Genomic DNA, 21,024 nt, shown 5'->3' on the forward strand with positions numbered 1-21,024 from the left:
AAGTCTCTGCAGGTCTGCTTCTGTTGTTTACTGTTTCTGCCAGATCTTGATCTTGGTGCCTTGTTCCCTTGTGTACTTGATTATTTCTGACTAATATACAAAAATTATATGTGAAGAAGGACTTCCGCTTCTGGGAAGATCAGGTATACATATTTTTCCCTATTCCTCCCATTAATTACAACCAAAAACCCTGGACACTATATATATAAAACAAATATTTAAAGACTGAAAGGCTGAAAGAAGGCAGCAGACCATCTAGAGACCTTGTGATCCAAAGAATGACATGGTGGTAAGTACCTAGGTTTTCTCTCTGCCTTGAATATCCCAGTCTTAGAATTAACGAAACCTACAAGCCAGAAATGCTACTAGGCACAAATAAAAACCTTCTCTGTCTTCCTAAAGGACCAGCCAAAGGGCAGCCTATGAAAACAGACAATAACCATTCGACTCCAGCCAAACACCTCAGAAAAAACTGTGGCCCAACCCCCGTCGCAATGGCCAAGTGGACAGCCTAGACTTCCACCCTCACAAGGCTGTAACAAGGCACCTGAACACCCCCAATGGGGAGGAGTCAGGGAAGACCAAGGAGAGAGCTGGGACCTTCATCCCCACCAGCTGAAACTAGGCCTGGGCTCCCCTACCCCCCACCAGGGGTGTTAGTACAGACCACGTGCACCCAGCAGTAGAGGAGCCCCATCACCCTTCAGGTGTCAACAAAAGCCAAATGTTTATTATATGATTTGTTTTTTATTTTGCATTCTCTTCTCTTACACACTGCCTTCCTTTGTCTCTTTTATTTATATTCCTTTGTAAAATTCTGCTTCCTCACATCTGCTTTTTTTTAATGATTTACATTTGCCTCTTTCAATTTATTGATATATTTTTATATTATCTTCACAAGGCAAATAGAAAATAAAGGTGTATAAAGAGTAGTTATGATAAAAACTCATGCCTAAAGAAAAACTGCACCCTTTTTTCCTTTGGCCTAATTGACCCTGTAGTGGTCCTTCAAGCCACTTAGAGCAGAGTTCCTACTAGCTTCAAAGTCAGCCTCCAACCCTAAAATCCTTAGGATGAGTAATCAAATCATTGAAAAAGAAACATAGAACAAAGAAGCACAGGACAAAATTATTTCCTAAAGTACCAATAAATCTACCTCCAAATGAACTACTAGAATAACGATATTTTCTCACATTCTGAGCCATTCTGTCCTTTTACCAGAAAGTATCGGATCTAAAAATCCATCTTCTTAGCCTTTATTCATGCACATCCAGAGAAATTCACAAAATAGTCATGTACAAAGATGACTATCACCATATTGATTGTGATATTGAGGAGCTGGAAGCAATCCGGATATCCATCACTGGAAGAATGAACAAGTAAAATGTAGTAGATGAACTAGATGGTGGTAATGGTTGCACAACTCTGTGAATGTACTAAAAACCACTGGAATGTAAATTCCAAAGGGGTAAATTTTATTGTATGTGATTTATATCTCAATAAAGCTATTATAAGGTATATATAGGGGATGGATATTCTGGCACACTATGCAGCAGTCAGAGCAATGCAGTGGAAGGATATAAAGCAACACACACAGGTCTCGAAAACATGCTGTCAAGTTCAAAGTAAATACAATATGGACAGATCTTCAAAACGCAGTATTAAATTGTCCAGTAAAAGAAAATAAGAGGGAGTCTCTAATAATTCCCCTTTTCATGCTCCGTGTCTGCCTTTGTGATCAAGTGGGCCATGGCAACTTTCAGGAATCTATTCACCTTGGATAACAAAGTATCTCAGCTTCTACCAAATGAAGATAAGAGCTCAACATTGCCCAATGTTATATTGGGTACCAGAAGCACTTTCCTCAATGTGACTCAAAGAATCCAAGTAAGAACAGAGAGAGGAATAGCACCCCTAATTCTGGTACTTGTTTTTAAAAAAAAAGCATCCAACAAAGGAATCTACTAGCTCAGGAACTCAGCTGAGGAAAGATCCACTTTTGTTTACCTTTCTTTGGGAAAACAAGGTCATTTGGTTGGCTTAAAGAACTTGGGTCTCAAGGCTAATGGAAGAGGGTTGGGAAAGAAGAAGCACAGGTATTATGTTCACCAACTTAGAAGAGAAGGGTCATTCTCTCTCATCTTTGCCATTTTCTAGAGTATTTGCTTTCAATCTCCATTCATTCAAAAATTATTCATTGAGCATATATTCTAAACACTGTCTGTAGGTACTAGCGATGTCAGTGAATAAGCAAGAATTCTTGCCCTTAAGCAGCTTATATACAGTGAGGGAAGAATGACAACAAACAAGAACATTTAATTTTAAAATTTAAAATTTACTGATATGTGCCATGAAAAAGATTATGAGTTAGAGAGGTGAGGTGAAGCTGCTTTAACTATGATAGTAAAGGAAGGCCTCTCTCAGGATGTAACAATGGGTTAAGAACCATATAAGGAGAAGATACTAGCCAAGAAAAACCTAGGGAAAAAGATTTCCAAGCAAAAAAACAAAAAACAAACAAACAAAAAGCAAGTGGTAAGGCTGCAAAGGACTAATAAGCTTCAAGTAGTCTACAGACAAAAAGAAATCCAGTGTAAAGAATGAGAAGAGGGCTTCCCTGGTGGCGCAGTGGTTGAGAGTCTGCCTGCTAATGCAGGGGACACGGGTTCGAGCCCTGGTCTGGGAAGATCCCACATGCCGCGGAGCAGCTGGGCCCGTGAGCCACAACTACTGAGCCTGCGCGTCTGGAGCCTGTGCCCCGCAACGGGAGGGGCCGCGATAGTGAAAGGCCCGCGCACCGCGATGGAGAGCGGTCCCCGCACCGCGATGAAGAGTGGCCCCCGCTTGCCGCAACTAGAGAAAGCCCTCGCACGAACCGAAGACCCAACACAGCCAAAAATAATAAATAAATAAATAAATAAATAAATAAATAAATAAATAAATAAAGTGGCTATTAAAAATAAATAAATAAATAAAACTGGAAAGAAAAATAGACATTTTAAAAAAAAGAATGAGAAGAAAGTAGATGAAGTCAGAGAGGTAGCAGCCTTGTGAGGCATTTAATTGTATCCGGGGTGCGGTGAGAAGTGGGATGGGAAGGTTTTTCTGAACTTTAAGCAGAAGATCACCAAGCTCTAATCTGCATTCCCAATGACTCTGACTGCTATGTGGAAAACAGACTATATAAGAAGACAGGAGTGGGAGGATGTAAACCATTCAGGCTATTCAGACAGCTCAGGCAAGAGATGTTAGGGCTCAGATTCTGGTTATAGCTGTGTAGGTAATGAGTCACTGTAAGATCCAGAGTATACTTTTGAAGTAGAATAAGATTTTACAATGGATTGGACCGAGTATAAGGTAAAGAAAAGAGTTAAAACTCCTAAGTTTCTGGCCTGAGCAACTGGATGGATGGTTGATGTCATTTGCTGCAAAAGGAAGGTTTAAGGGAGCAATTTAAGAGAGTATTTATAATTGTTTTTTGAATTTAATACTTTCAGTTTATTATTTTTCGAGTTCATCTATCAAATTTCTCCAACTAGTTTACAATCCGTTTTGTATTTCTTTTGTATCCTCATGTGCCTAGCATAGTTGATATATAATCAATATCTGCTGGATCTAATTAAACTGAAGTGGTCTTACAAGAAAACTTATGAATCAACATTTTCAAACCTTATGTTTGAAAAATCAAATACAGATGTTTTAATTAAAGACACTGCATGTTCAAAATTAAAAAACAAATGCTAGAGACAAGCCTGTAGGTATATGTTTACAATTTTAAAATGCATGCATTGTTGAATGCTTGGTGGCATAAAGCAGAGAGAAGTGTTCAAAGGGAGTTAACATAGAAAGATTTTTTAATGTCATAAATTATAATCAAATGAAACAGAAATGAACTAGAACTTGACATCACATCCTAAATAACTATTAGCAGCAAATGATAAATTTTGAAAAACTGGAATCCTCAGTCATTGTCACAACCAACGAAATAAAGGGAAATCATGTAAATGCAAACTTTTATGTATTCTCCTTTAAATCATACTGTGGCAAAGTTGAATGCTAGCAGCTTATGTTCTTGTGGGTAATTGGCTCTGGCATATTAGCCCCAGGAAAACACTTCCATCATCTTCTAGCCATATCTTGGGCAAATGCCAGAGAAAATATTTAATTCTTTATTTCATACCTTTTCTGTGTACCTTTTACACATTTTGCCCTTTAATAACTAATTCTCTAACAATGCTAAAAATCTAAAAAAATTATACAATTTTTTAAATTGTACACTTTTCTTTCTAAAATTTGCTAACATAGAACAAGAAATCAATGACATTTTCACATGGGTATTAATTAAATTATATTAAATTGTAAGACTTTGTAATCTTTAAAACTGCTAGTTTAATTATAATTTATGACATTTATGGCTAAGGCTATAAATTACTTAGGTCTAAGAACTGAGACTTACCAGGGCTTCCTGACATATATCATGGGTAATAAGAGTAGCCCAAGGGAAGATCTTCTTATAATAACAAAAGCATTAATAGAGATGTCCCTTATTTAGAGTATGTGGCTCTCTACCTGCCCCCTACAACACTAACATAAACACAGCATTAGCAAAATTTATATCCACAACTACATAGTATAAACACTGTCCTGTTTTCTGTTTTGAGACAACTATCAATGCTAAAAAACAGAGATGAGGCTTACATCTCTCTCTCCCTCAGTAAAATATAAGGTCCTCGGAAGCAGGGACTATACCTTGTTTATTTTGGTAACCCCAATTCACCAACAGTGTCTAACAGAGTAGATACTCAGCAAATGTTGCTTATTCTTTTTTTTGTTCCTAAACCTTGGCCTCAACTTGGCAATCCTTGGAAAGGCGACAGTTTTGTCCTGTGATCACCAGTGACACATCTCTAAGATGGAGCTACCTCCGATTCCTCTCTTTTCTTCAAGGTTCAGGTCCCATGTAATTCATAAAACCCTCTCTGATTTCCCCAGCCCAAAGATAACTCCCTTTTCTACAGTTCTAAAGACTGTACTGTCTAATCATATATTTGACATGAATACACTATCTTGGACTATTTATTACCTATTCATTTTAAATCCAGATCTAGAGATACCTTATTCCCTCAACTAAATTAATTTCAAGGACAGAATAAAGGCTATATTTGTGTCCAAATACATAGCACAGTGCTCTGCACTCAATAAGTGCTCACTGATAAAAATAAAGACAAAGATGATAAAGATAATACAAAGCCGGTTTTGCATATTTTTCTATCAGGTATTCATTCAAAGGCATGGCAATGCCTTTGAAATTTCCTGATCAAAATAAGGAGTGGGTAACTGTCACAGCCAAAACTAACAAAATGATATTATTACTAACCAAAGAGTATTTTACTGTCACCCAACATTTTGAGTAGGACTGTATATATGTGTATATGTATAAAACCAACCCAATATAATAAAAATATAACCAAGAAGTATGTGAAAAGGTAGGATTACACCCTCAAAAAATGATTATTTAATACCATGAGCAATCAAAACTATATGGCATAGTAACAAAAGATGTCACAAAACAGTATGCCCCCAATTTTTTTTTAATGGGTATATAATGTGTAATGTGTAATGTGAATGTGCATCTATGTTTGTGTATTTATATAGGTACATTGGAGGAAAGGGAAGGGAATAAAGAAATAAACACTAAAATGTTAGTAATTACTACACAGTAAAACTACAGATGATTTTTACTTTCTTCTTCATGTCTTTCTCTACTTTCCAAATCAGAAACACATACCTAAATACAATGAATAATTTTCTTAAAATAAAACCTCCCAACATTTAGAAATTTTGTCGTTGATGTTAAAATAAGCCAACAATCTCAACTTAGTCTAGTGAGCAACATAATAGAGTTACAGAACAAAGTTATTTCTTAAGGTTAAACTCAGTCTCAGAAAGTATTTCTTACCTATTCTGCACTAACCACCCTCTTAGTTAAGTAACAGTTATACAGCAATAGTATAAATAAAAGGCTCTATTCAGAGGAAGGGACGATGAAGATACTAAGACTATCATTAGTATCCAGAATGTATCATGTACAAATTCATTTCCTTTGGACATAGTCAAAAATCCATGTGTAAAGCCTTTGATCTCAGTAAATTTTTAAATTACAGACCCTGGCTGACAAAAGATAAAAGACCAATTCATATTTTGCACTTTCTGAAAAACTTGTCTAATACTGAAATTTATTAATCTGGACATAAAAAGTACAAATCTGCTTAACAGACAAATGTTAATGTTAAGTTAACACAAAAAGTTTCTCATTTAGAAAGATCGAGAGATTCAAAGGTTTATTCTAAATTGGGAACACTATCAAAACAACATAGTACAGCCACTCTGGAAAACAGTTTAACAGTTTCTTTAAAAACTAAACATTCAACTACCATACAACCTGGCAACTACACTCCTGGGCATTTATCCCAGAGAAATAAAAACTCACGTTCACACAAAAACCTGCACATGAATATCTATAGCGGCTTTATTTGTAATAGCCAAAAACTGGAAACAAGCCAGATGTTCTTCAATGGGTGAATAGTTAAATAAACTAGTGCAGCCATACCATGATATACTACTCAGCAGTAAAAAGGAATGAACTACTGATATACCAAACAACTTGAATCTCCAGAGAATTACGTTGAGTGAAAACAGCTAATGACAAATAGTAGGTACTATATAATTCTATTTATACATCATTCTTGAAATGATTATAGAATTTAAAGAATTACAGAAATAAAGAATAAATTAATGGTTGTCAGAGGTTGAGGAATGGGAGGTAAGGGTCAGAGGGAAGTAAATGTAGCTACAAAAGGGCAGCATGAAGGATCCCTGTGAAGGAAATGTTCTCTATCTCGACTACAGTAAATATCAATGTAAATATCCTAATTTTGATACTACTACAGTTTTGTAAAATAATACTATTAAGGGAAACTGGGTAGAGAGTAACATGAGATCTCTCTATTATTTCTTATAACTGCATATGAACCTATGATTATTTCAAAATAAAAAGTTTAATCTTAAAAAAAATACAGTATTTTTAGGGCGTTTTCCAACATTGATTATATCAATCAAAATCAAATATCTTCTCTCCAGGAACTTCCAATCTAAACGAGGCAACACAAAAAAAGTTTGTGGAAGTTTACTTAGAATTTAAGATAAGTGTGTAAATACATATAGTATTTCAGTATTAAAGTATCACCATGTGGTAGTATAGAAAAGCATGTGTATAACTAAAAGAAAAAAAATGCATTAAAACTCAGATCTATTCTAGTATGCAGATGTAATATTTTTAAGTTTTTTACAAAATCAGAAAGAAAAGCAGCACCTAGCATAGTTTGGTGCTACTATTATGGTTTCCACAGCACCCTATAATTCATCTTTCAGTCCTTTTCAAACATTATTATTTCTATTGTGACTTTTCCACTAGACAGCAAACTCCATAAGTACAAGGACTGTCTTCATCTTGCCTTCCAGCATATAGCACAGTAACTGACACATGATAAGAACAGAGCAAAAATTAAATATTTTAAAACTGAAATAAGTTGCTGAATACAACCCTGAACCACATTCCCTTGTTACAAAATTCAAAAACCTATCCTTAGGTAAACACATAATTAATTCATCTTTCCTTAGTTGAATTTTTCAATGTCGCCTATCAATTCTATTAAACAACTTTAAAAGGTTTTAATACAAATATGTTTTTAAAATATGAACTTGACAATGAAAATCATATAACCTTGATTATATATTTACAGTAAATATCAGACTAGACAACATTAATTTCAATTCTGAAAACTTAGAAATTTAGAAGCCTAGCTAATTATATTATTAAATATATTCAGTATTTAGAGATAGAATGAATGCTATTCTGATTCCAAGAAAACTGTGCATCATAAAAGCTCATCCTTATATCTTTTTTGCCACAAGAAGTTAGCAATAGAAGCAGAGTGTGAAATGAAATTAAAGATATATAGAGAGACATATACAGATATAGATATACACCCTATCAAAGATGAAGATCTAATCTTTGAGGAAAAAAGAGTCATGAAGGACACAGGGCCGTGAATCATCTTTCTCTTGAAGTAAGTGCAATTCAGTCATATATGACAGAAATAAACCAGAGAGCATCAAAGCTATTTTAAACATTTAAGTCTATCCTTTAAAACAGAGACAGAAAATATCCTCAAATTTAAGTAGGTTTTCTTTTTTTCTTTTTTTAAGGGAACTTGATTCAAAAAAACAAACAAAAAAAGGATAAAAGGTGCATGGAAAAACCTCCAAAGCAAAAAAAAAAAAGAATTACTCACCAAGTTGGCCATATAAATTGTGAGCAGCCCTCTCCTGCAAATAATTTTAAGAAGAGACAGTGTGAGACTAACCATCAATTTGACTTAATAATCACTTTATCATTTTTTTAGAAATCTACCAAAACAATTATCAGAAGTTGTGGAAAAGGGATAGATTATGCTGATATAAGTTTTCAGTACCCTAATAGTTCGCTGTAAATAGATTCTACAAGTCATTCTAATCTGTAGTCATTAAACATTCTGTTTAATGCTCGTTAATTAAAACTCTTTAAAATTACTATTGCCTAGTAATTGTTAACTAGACGTACTGTGATAATCATTTTGCAATATATACCAATATCTAATTATTATATTGTTCACCTGAAACTAATATAATGTTATATGTCGATTACATCTCAATTTTTAAAACTACTAGTACCTTATTATCTATTAATAGGAAGAGAGGTACAATTTGCTATTAGTCTAAGTTTATGCTAGAGAATTCTAAATTTAATGAAGAATCCTAACAAATTCATCTTGCCAAAAATGTCAAGGCCATATCAATTCTAACTAAACGCATATTTATTTTTAAAAAAACAGATCTTCTATTTGTTTCACACACAATGCAACTGTTCATTAGATGCCATTACAAATCATACAAAATCACCTTGTTTTAATTTCACTGTTAAGTGAAAAGTCAGGCAGTAAGTTAATTCTCTAATGCCAAAGGACAAACAAAAGCTCTATAAACACTCACTTTACAGAAAAACTGCATATTTACTAAATGCATATTTACTCTTACTTAATGAGAATTCATCTAGAAACTCAAAGATAAGGACAATTTTATGCCCTTAATCACTTTATTTAACTTATCTGCACATGAGACCATAAATGAAACACATCCTATCCTCTAAGAAAGACGTCTTTAATGTTTTAAGAGTTCAAGGGCAGAGTTCAAATAACAAACTCTGAAAATTATAAAAACTTACTTGAGTTTCAACTATGAACATTTTTTTAGAACTCAAAGAAACTACTACTTTATATATAAAAGAAGCAACAATATCAAATCACTTTCACTTAAATATCATGCCAGGTCTTGATATTAACATCATCCATCAAATCTTCTTGATGTCAGATCCAGTCATACAAAGTCTTGAGTGCTCATCATTTAACATGGCTTAATAGGATTTTTAATTTACTAAAGCCACATGGAGGCAGTATGATATAAGTGAACAACGCTGAAGTGAAGTTAGGAAATCAGGGTTCCAGTTAACTTTAATTCTCTGGTACCCTGTAATTTTGTCATAAAAATAAGGGAACAAAACTAGTTATCTAATTTACATTTTCAAACAAAAAACTATTTAAAGAAAAAAACTTACATTTATCAGCAATATATAAAACATATCATTGGGCCACCCTGGTTGAAAGGAGGAGGCGGTCTAGGCATACCCACTGGGCCATACCCACCCCCAGCAATGTCCCTCTTCAGCAGGTCCTAATGCACCTCAGCAGAACAAGACAAGTCTACTGACCTTCTAAAAAAGAATTTCAGAATCAGTGATAAGATGATCTGTAAGGTCCCTTTTAGCTCTTCTTTTCTATGATTTGTACATATGAATTGAAATTGTTCTCACTAATCCTTACCAATCTTATTAGTTCCAACCAAATTCTAAATCAAAGATGTTCTAATAGTACTTATTTTAAATAAATTATATCAAGAAAAGTTAGGGTAACATCATCATCCAAGAGTCACACATACACAGAAGTTAAATCCTTCTCAAGTGATACCTATTCTTACCAACAGCTGGTTACGTATGAAGAAAAAAAATAATATTCTTCATTACAAAACCAAAATAAAAATATTTCTGTAATTTCAGTGGTAGTCCCTGAAAATACTTTTCATTATGAAGTGAACTAATGTATGATGCTATCTTTAAAAACATTTGTCCCACTAATCTCATTCTGCCTCTAATAGTAACAGTAATCCAGCTCCAGAATCATCACTAGCTTCCGTCTATAAGTGTTTACCTTTATTGAGCAAAGATTATCTTGTTAACCTTTACATTTTCACAGACCTGCAATAATAGTACCTGGCATCTATGGACACTAAGCAAATGGTAGAATTACTAAGCAAGGTGTTAGGAGGAACCCAGTTTTATAAAAAGGAACACATTATAAACATGTATTATAGAAATATAATCACAAAAGATAGCCACCAGACACAGCGAGGGCCAATTAATGATACTAATTTATTTGCAAGCAAAGATGTGATCTGTTTGTCATACATTTGTATAAAATTTAATAATTTACAAGGTATAATTAATATTTTGAAATCAGATTTTATCCTCTCACTAGTTACACTAGTAGTGTAACACAGATACTACTGTCCTCTCTCTATTGAAAACCAAGAATCAAAGAAGTGGTTTCCTTAAAAATACAAAAGCAGCGAAAAGCAAGTTCGTCTGACTCCAGTTTCACGTTCTTTCCAATGCACTGCTTCTACAGCAGAAAATCTTTACATTACTAAGTTACCTTTCTTTTTATTTATTTATGTATTTATTTATTTATTTATTTTTGGCTGCACTAGGTCTTTGTTGCTGCACGCGGGCTTTTCTCTAGTTGAGGCGAGCGGTGGCTACTCTTCGTTGCGGTGCGCGGGCTTCTCATTGCAGTGGCTTATCTTGTTGCGGAGCACGGGCTCTAGGCGCGCGGGCTTCCGTAGTTGTGGCACGTGGGCTCAGTAGTTGTGGGTCGCGGGCTCTAGAGCACAGGCTCAGTAGTTGTGGCGCACGGGCTTAGTTGCTCCGCGGCATGTGGGATCTTCCCAGACCAGGGCTCGAACCCGTGTCCCCTGCACTGCCAGGCAGATTCTTAACCACTGCGCCACCAGGGAAGTCCTAAGTTACCTTTCAATTCTAAAATTCACTGACTTGTTTAATATGCTGTCCTAGCAGGCTTCTGTGTGATGAGGATGAACAAAACCTTGACACATTCTTACTACTGGGAAAAACTGAGGATGCATCGTTATTAGATTATGTCCTATTCTGGTCTCAAGTTTCAATTTATCATTCCCAAACAATGAGGAAGATCACCTCCTTCCCAGCTTTATCTGAATTCCAACCCAAAGCTAATAGCCTCAAGAATGAGAGGACGATGCCTGTGATGGGCATGATATGTTGGATTACATAGCCAGACTCTTTTTGGTGCCTTTACCTGGTACGTCTTTAACCTCCATTCCAATGTCAACTTGGTAGGTTAGAATATCAGAACAGTGATTTATTTTAACACTTCTCCAGAGATGTTCAGTATCATAGGAAATAGATAAGCTAATTAAATACCAGTTTTATTTAACACTTGACTGTATCTAGCCTAAGTCTGAAGACAAACAAGTCACTCCCTTCCTAGTGCGTAAATTCTCTCTGGAAACCAAGTTATATATTATAAAACACTGCTACAACAGTGATGGGGAAGGGGGAGGTGCCAATTAGAACAAAAGGCTGCCTAGAGGAAGGGCTGGGGCCAAGGAGGACAATAACTTTTTAAACTTCACAGGAGACTCTGATACACTCCCATTCTGCTGAGAATCACTAGATTAGAAGACTGGTGAAGCTCAGTGAATAAGCAGTCTAAAGTTAGTCGAGCATTTCTTTAAACTACAGATAAGCTTCTTTTTTTTTTTTCTTTTTTTTTGATGGGGAAAGGGGGTGAATCTTTTAAACTTGCATGAAAAATGTAAGTGGGTGTGCACATCAAAGGGTACTATCTAAAAAAGTATTAAGAACCACTGCTGTAAGAACTAACTCTTTGTAATCAGAGTATCACTACTCCTGTGGGAAAATATTAAAATAATTAAATTTTCTTAACATCTCAGTAGATTAAAAGGTATCCTCACATTCTATTGAAATTCCAAGGATTATCTTCTAACGACATTATTTTGTCTAATCAGATGAACAATAATGCTTTTTTTCTGGAAACTTTAGTGTAAATATTCTTTAGCTAACTTTCTCAAACTTCTGAATGACACTGTATATAACATTTCATAACTAAGGTCACTACAGAATACAGGAAGAATGGTGTAACCTCTAAATTCTAAATATATATTCTATGTATACATATAAAATATGTGTGTTCTGTGTTCTACGGATAAGGAGAAATTAGAGATTAAAGAAAAACAAAGTGATCGTTCTTAAACATTGTAATGGTTACCAAGAGATGATATTTAATCATTTCAGAAAGTCTTTCAAAATATAATAGATTTCATCTGTCAGAATGTTTTAGAAGAGTATAAAATACTTCTTTAAGGTATAAGAATGGATAAGGTAAACTTCCAGTCTAGAGCAAGAGTCTATAATCACATTCTATTATATATAGTGGATAATACAGAGCAAGCTTTTCAGAAGACTGCAAGGTAATTTAATTTTCTTCCTGTGAACATGACACTGAAACTTGAAGATACCAAGAATTTATAGGCCAGTTTATAAGTATTCTTTTATTCACATATTATATAGTTGATTCATTTTGGTCATATCTGCTTGGGAGTTTCATAACTACAACAGTGTAATTTAACAACTCAAGCCATGAATATGCTTAGAATAAATATGCAACTTTTGATACTTTAATCCACGTCCATGTTTGAGCACCCTGCAGTTTCAACTTACCTAAACTAATACTAAATATCAAAGCAAATCCATAGCAATTCTACAAAACAAAATCCATCAGAACAACTTCTTTCTGAACCACAAACAAAGCACTTCCTAGAAAAAGAAAGAGAAGACTAGTTCTTAACAGCCCACCTAGGGATAAACTAGATGTTACCAATGCTTCCTGCTGAGTAACTACTATCACAGTTCTTTGTGGCACAAATTTTTTAAGCAACCCTGGAAACAACTTCAAAGCTTTCACAGAACCCCACAGTGATGCGATTAAGATTTAAGTAAGCTGCCCTCTTACAAGGTGTTAGGAACTAGCTGGCAAAGCATGCTTAATTCTGTAGAGGGAAGGAGACTGGGAAAGATGGATGGATGGATGGAGGAACTGATGCAGGGATGGATGAATAAATGGATGGATGAGTTGGAAAGTTGGGAGGAAATAAGTTTAAACCAATGTAGATGAAGACATACTTATGAATATAGATAGATCTTCACTTATACATCTATATCTATATATATATATATCCATCATACATATGTGTGTATATATAACCATGTTGTATGCTTGTACCTCATTAAATGCTTTTTGAAAAACTGATTATACAAAATGTATAACTTCAGTAAAGATTTTATTAAATACAGCTTTAGAGATTTAAAAATTAGGATTACCACTATTTGCTAATTTGAAAAAAACTGCTTATCTTCCACATTCTGTTTCTTCTACTCTTTCTAATATATTACTGATATTTACTTTTAAAAGGATGAACTGACAACTGATCAATTGATAAAAGATCATTTGAAATCTGATTCCTTAAATGTTGCTGTTTCCCAACTTATAACCTCAGACCTCTTCTTATTCTGAGCTTTGAGACTCTGATCTTCTCCCATAGCTTCAATGATAACCTACAAGAAGGAAACTTCCAATTTTATTTATATAACTACTGTGCTTCTCCTGAATCTAGACTCATATTTCAAGCTGCCTACTGGCTATCTCCACCAACATATCATTGACTTTCTTTGTGAATTAAAGGCATGATTATAAATTCCTTTTCCTTAAAGTAAAAACTATAATATTAATATGCTTCATTTTGGGCTAGATGTAATAATTTTGAAATACACATAACTTCAATTTGTAAATTACTTACAGTCTATTCAGGGATCTTGATGTTTAATGAAATCAATAGAAATTTGTTTTAAGTAAAAAATACTTTTTCAAAGCAAGTAAGACCACTGAGTTAACTTTTGCACAATTCCAGATAAACATAGACCATACTTTCTTAAAATAAGACACACTATAAAGCAACTTGTAAAGAAATAAAGCAAAAAGATTTGCTTTTCTATCTTTTAAGGTTAATGCCAAAAAAAACTTTTAAACCTGCTTTTAAAACAGTAAGTCACCAGCTTCTGAACAATACTATAAAATTAAATTTTAAAGTTTTTAATTAGACCCCCAAACCAGTATTTGTGGCTGATGCACATATACATACACAATTCTAAAAAAAAACCAAGAACTCAAAAGCTATTTCCAGGTATTAACTGCATCACCTAATAAACAACAGAATCAATACATATCACAAAAAGTTCGACTACTAAACAGTCACATCAAGATAAGGATCAATTTTTCTTCAGCAACCATGGGATAATACTTATAAAGAAGCCAAACTTAAAATTCTGATCAGGTCTTCAAAACAGTAAATCCACTCCAATTAATATTTAGAACAGGCCATAATCTAGAACCAATTTTCTATGAATACCTACTGTCTATGAATAAAACACTAGTGCAATAGCTCACTTAAAAAAATAAAATCAGAAAACTTAAAAAAAAAATAGTGTACTACCAAATGTAAACGGAGAATAGGAAATAAACTAGTAACCAAAATCCAAGCTATCACCTCACTTCTAGGAAACCTCTTTATGCCTTAAGAAGTTATAGCTTTTAATATCAATAACACAATTTTATTTTAGAATTATTATGGTATTTAAACAAATGTTGGTCTTCAAAGAAAAATTTGACTCTTTTGAAACTAAAATTGTAAAGATAAGACCTAGACTAATACAGCAACAGGAAAAAATTGAGAAATCAACAAAACACACATATATATGAAAAATTGGTATATGACAAGGAACATTCCAAATCAGTGGAGAAAGAATGGACTATTGAACTCCTGGTGCCAGAGTAACTGACTATTGGCTAGCAAAAAAAGAAAGAAAGAAAGTTGGGGGGCGGGGGGAGGCGGATGTGGAGAAGAGAGAAAAAGAAAAAAGAAAGGAAAGGGGAAAAAGAATCCTATAATAAGTAGCCTCTAAGATGGACCTAAACATATTTCTACATTTTGGGAGGTGATAATATTAACACTAAGAAGCTATAAAGTTAAAAATATATAATGTAGCCTGTAGAGCAAGCACAAACATGAAAGAAAAATATTTTTAAAAGAAATACATAGAAATGGAATTCTAAAAAAAAAAAATCATTCTTCCAGTTTCCAGTTTCCATGTAGGGAGCTTGGAAGTGATCACTTAGTCCTAACACCAAGTAAAAAGCTCAACAAACTGAAAAGTTAACATCCACAAGAAAAGTAAGGTCACACTGCAAACTGCTGCCTGCAAAACTAGAGAGACTGCAGGCAGATACAGAGAATTACAACTTAACAGAGCACAGACTCACAAGCTGAAACCTCGGAGGGAATGAGAGCCAGGAGAGGAAAGTCTGCACTGTAATTGATAAATAGGAGGCTCAGTGTGGAAGTTAAAAATTACAGAGGTATCAGTCTTAAGGGGGCCCCACACTTTTTTCAGTTTTACCTCCAGGAGCTTGACTAGGTTCTCACAGTAAATATCAGAGAAAAATCCCCTTTTATTTCCAAGTAGGGGGAGGGGAAAAGGAACCATTTTGAAATAAGCCAGAGCACTGGCTGCCCTCAGGGGAAGCTAGTTAAGCAGAGCCTAACCTGCTGGGGTATTATGAGAGCCTAACTCACCTGGGGAAGGAAAATACCCAACTCCAGGTGGCTCTAGAATTCCACATGGAGGAAGGTGAAAAACCCAACTCCAGCACACTCTAACCATCCTGCCCCACCAAGGGGGAGGGGGAAAATTGAGAAACACTTGTAAAGTTCACAGTCCACAGGCATAGGCTCACTGGAAGGCTGAAACCGAGTCAAAGGACTATAGAACACTTCCCTTCCCCACACAACTCACCACCACATTACAAAAGGCCTATTTACAGCAATTCCGTTTGCCTGGTACATCATGTCCGGCTAACAAGAAAAAATTACAAGGCATACCAAGAGGCAAAAGACACAAATTGAAGAGACAGAGAAACTATGAGAACCAGACATGGCAGGGACGTTGGAATGATCAGATCAGGAATTTAAGACAACAATGATTAATATGGTAAGGGCTCTAAATGGATAAAGTAGACAGAATATAAGAACAGATGAGCAATATAAGCAAAGAGACGGAGACCCTAGGAAAGAACCATAAAGAAAAGGACTATGACAGAAATGAAGAATGCCTTTGATGGGATTATTAGTGGACTGAACACAGCTGAGGAAAAAAATCTCTTAGCTATAGAATCTATCAGTAGAATCCTCAAAAACTGAAAAGCAAAGAGAACAAAGACTGAAAAAAAAACAGAAGAGAATATCCAAGGATTGTGGGATAATTACAAAAGGTATAACATATGTGTAATGAGTATAGCAGAAGGAGAAGAAAGAGAGAAAGGAACAGAAGAAATATTTGAAACAATGATGACTCAAAAATTTCCCAAATTAATGTCAGACACTGAACCATAGATCCAGGAAGCTCAGAGAACATCAAGCAGGAAAAATGCCAAAACAAAACTACACCCAGACATATCTTATTCAAACTATAGAAAATCATAGATAAATAAAAATCCTTAAAGAAAAAAGAAGAAAAACACACCTTACCTATAGAGGAACAAAGATAAGAATTACATCTGACTTCTCCTCAGAAACCATGCAAACAGGAGAGTGGAGTGAAATACTGAAAGCATTGAGAGAAAAAAAAACACCAACCTAGAATTCTGCATCCTGTAAAATTATCCTTCAAAAGTGAAGGACAAATAAAGATTCTACTAGACAAACAAAATTGAGAGAATCTGTTGCCAGTTGACCTGCTCTGCAAGAAACGTTAAATGTTCTCTAGAGAGAAGAAAAATATGAGTCAGAAACTCATCTACATAAAGAAAGGTAGAGCATCAAATAAGATATGAGTGAAGGTAAATTTTTTAATTTTATTTTTCTTATTTTTAATTGTTCAAACAGATAACAATTGTTCAAAATAATAGCAACAATGTATTTGATTATGTATATATATATTGTGTGTGTGTGTGTATGTGTGTGTGTGGTAATTATGCTTATAAGTGAAGTGAATGACAACAATGATACAAAGGACAGGAAGAAGGAATTTGGGCTATTTTGTTATTATAAGATACTCTCATTACCTATGAAGGGGTACAGTATTATTTGAAAGTGGACTTGGATTAGTTGTAAAGATGTACTGTAAAAACTAAGGCAACCACTAAAAAAAGTAAAAAAAAAAAAAAGAAGTATAACTGATATGTTAAGAAGAGAAAATGGAACCACATATAACGTTCAGTTAAAACCACAAAAGGCAGAATAAGAGTGCAAGACAAAAATGAGAACAAAGAACAAAGGCAACAAAGAGAAAACAGTAATGAATATGGTAGAAATTAATCCAACTATATCAATAATCACTTTGAATGTCAATGGTCTAAATACAACAATTAAAAGACAGATTGTCAGAGTTGATCCCAAAACATAACCCAACTATATGTCATCTACAAGAAACCCACTTTAAACATATAGACACGTAGAGATTAAAATAAGTAAGCATATGAAGAAATGCTCCACAAAATACATATATCATCGAGGAAATGCAAATTAAAACAACAATGAGATACCACCACACATGTATTAAAATGGCCAAAATTCAGAACACTGATAACGCTAAATGCTGGTGAAGATGTAGAGCAACAGGAATTGTCATTCATTGCTAGTGGGGATACAAAATGGCCGAGACACTTTGGAAGAGAGTTGGCAGTTTCTTACAAAATTAAATATACTCTTACCAGATGATCCAGCAATCATACCCCTTAGTAATTATCTAAAGGAGTTGAAAATTTATGTCTACACAAAAACCCACACACGGAGGTTTATAGCAGCTTTATCCATAATTACCAAAACTTGGAAGCAACCAAGATGTCTGTCAGTAGGTCAATGGATAAATAAACTGTGGTACATCCAGACCATGGAATATTATTCAGTTCTAAAAAGAAACAACCTATCAAGCCATGAAAAGACATGGAGGAAGCTTAAATGCATATTACTAAGTAAAAGAAGCCAATCTGAAAAGACAACATACTGTATGACTCCAACTATATGACATTCTAGAAAAGACAAAACTATGGAGACAGTAAAAAGATCAGTGGTGCTAGGGGTTGAGGGGAGAGAGGGATTAATAAGCAAGCACAGAGGATTTTCAGGACAGTTAAATTACTCTGAATGATACTATAATGGCCTATATGTGTCCTTATACATTTGCCCAAACCCATAAATGTATAACACCAAGAACCCTCTTGTAAATTATGGATTTGGGATGATAATGATGTGTCAATGTAGGTTCATCTATTGTAACAAATATACCACTCTGTTGGGTGATGTTGATAACTGGGGATGCTATGCAGGTGTAGAGATAAGAGGATATATGAAAAATCATTATACTTGCCATTCAATTTTGCTTTGAACTTAAAACTGCTACCCCCCCCCAAATACAGTCTTTTTAAAAAGGGGGTGGGGGACAATTTTTTTTAAAGTAATACATTCTGTCACCTTCTACAAAAAATAAAAATTCAAATAATGGAAAAGAATGTAGGAAAAGGAACAGAGAAAGACAAAAAGGAGAAAAAAATAGTAATAAAACAGTAGACTTATTCTAGCTATAACATAATACATCAAATATTAATGGACAAAATAATCTAATTAAAAGGCAAAAATTCACAGAATAAATTTTAAAAACCAAGACCCAACTATATGCTATCTGCAAAAAATACACTTTAAAGACAGAGGTGCTTGAAATTAATTGGAAAGAAAGTATATACAATGCAAACACTAAAAGAAGGCTGAGTGGTTATATTAATAACAAATAAAATAGAAATCAGAACAAAGGGAATTATCTGAGCTATAGAGGAACATCTTATATTGATAAAATGTTCAATTTATCATGAAAAAAATGACAATTATAAATGTGTATATACCAATAAAATCGTCACAGAAACTGATAGCATTAAAGAGATAAACAGACAAATCCAGAACCACAGTTGGAGATTTTAAAACCTTTCAGCAAATGATAACACTAGACAAAAAATTCAGTAATGATATAGATCAGTAGTTTTCAACAAAGGAGGGATTTGTCCCATCGGGAACATATTTCCCATGGAAACATTATTTTTTGTCTCAATTTGGTGGGGAGGGGAAGGGAGGGATAATGGTATGTATGAGTACCATGCACAAGACAGCCCTCTCCAAAAACAAAGAATTATCTGCCCAAAACATGTCAACAGTGCCAAGATTGAGAACCCCTGCTGGATATGAAGAACTACATCACTTCGACCTTGTTGATATTTTTAAAATACTAGAATCAGGCTAAAATAAATCACAAGAAAACCACATGATCATATCAATTGATCCAGAAGAGACATTTGACAAAATACCCATTCATGATCAAGGCTCTCGGCAAAACTAGGAAAACATGTGAACTTCCTAAACTTGATAAAGAGCATCTTAAAAAAACACCCTACAGCTAACATTATACTTAAAGGTGAAAGACTGGATTCCTTTCCCCTAAGATCAAGAACAACGAAAGGACGTACCAACACAATAAAGCAAGAAAAGGAAATAAAAGATATACAGACTGGAAATGTAAAAATAAAACTGTCCCTATTTGCAACAACATAATTTTCTATGTCAAAAATCTCAAAGAATATGGAAAAAAACTCCTGGAACTAATAAGTGAATTCAGCAAGGTCCCAGGAATCAAGATCACACTCAAAAACCAATCATACTTCTATGTTGTAGCAGCAAACATGTGAAAAGTGATATTAAAAACGTAATACCCCCTTACCTCACATCATAGATAAAAATTAACTCAAAATGGGTCAAAGACCCAAATACAAGAACTAAAACTATAAAAGTCTTAAAAGAAAACATAGGGGTAAATCTTTGTGACCTTAGATTTGATAATGGCTTCTTAAATATGACACAAAAACACAATCAAGAAAAGAATACATAAATTGGACTTCATCAAAATTTAAAACGTATGTACTTCAAAAAGGACATGATCAAGAATATAAAAAAACAAGGCACTGAATGGGAGAAAATATTTGCAAATCATATATCCTATAAGAGACTTGAATCTAGAATATCTAAAGAACTCTTACAAATTAATAATAAAAAGATAAATAACCCAATAAAAAACAGGCAAAGGATCAAAACAGACATTTCTCCAAAGAAGATATACAAATGGCTAGTGAGTACATGAAAAATTGCTCAACACCATTAGTCATCTGGGAAATGCAAATCTAAACTGCACCTTAAATACTACTTCACACTCTCTAGGATGACCTTAATCAGAAAGACATATAATTACAAGTGTTAGCCAGGATGTGAAGAAACGAGATCCCTTACTGCTGGAGAAAATGAAAAACGGTGCAACAACTTCACTAAACACTTTGGCAGTTCCTCAAATGGTTAAGCAGAGTTACCAGGAGCCAGCAATATAACAAAGAGGCCCTTTCATCCTCTTAAGCTCACTACTAAATAATTCTTATATCAAAAGAGAAAAATAAACTAAAATTATAGAATTTCTAGAAAATGATGATAATGTAAATACTACATGTTAGAATCTCTGGGATACAATTAAAGCAGTGATCAGAAGAAAATTCATAGCCTTAAATACTTATATCAGTAGACTTAAAGAATGAAAATAAATAAAGCCTCAAA

At 34.2% G+C, this 21,024-nt stretch overlaps 1 protein-coding gene across 2 annotated transcripts in view; it reads right to left on the reverse strand.

Annotated features, from left to right (window-relative positions):
• TMEM135 (transmembrane protein 135) overlaps window positions 1–21,024 on the reverse strand; it is a 249,740-nt gene that overhangs the window by 175,375 nt on the left and 53,341 nt on the right. For both annotated transcript variants that reach the window (XM_068555925.1, XM_068555924.1), the window contains exon 4: window positions 8,355–8,388. In XM_068555925.1, the coding sequence (XP_068412026.1) occupies window positions 8,355–8,388 (34 nt within the window). The remainder of the gene's footprint in view (window positions 1–8,354; window positions 8,389–21,024) is intronic.

The sequence above is a fragment of the Eschrichtius robustus genome, chromosome 11 (assembly GCF_028021215.1).
Source record: "Eschrichtius robustus isolate mEscRob2 chromosome 11, mEscRob2.pri, whole genome shotgun sequence".
Lineage (NCBI taxonomy): Eukaryota > Metazoa > Chordata > Mammalia > Artiodactyla > Eschrichtiidae > Eschrichtius > Eschrichtius robustus.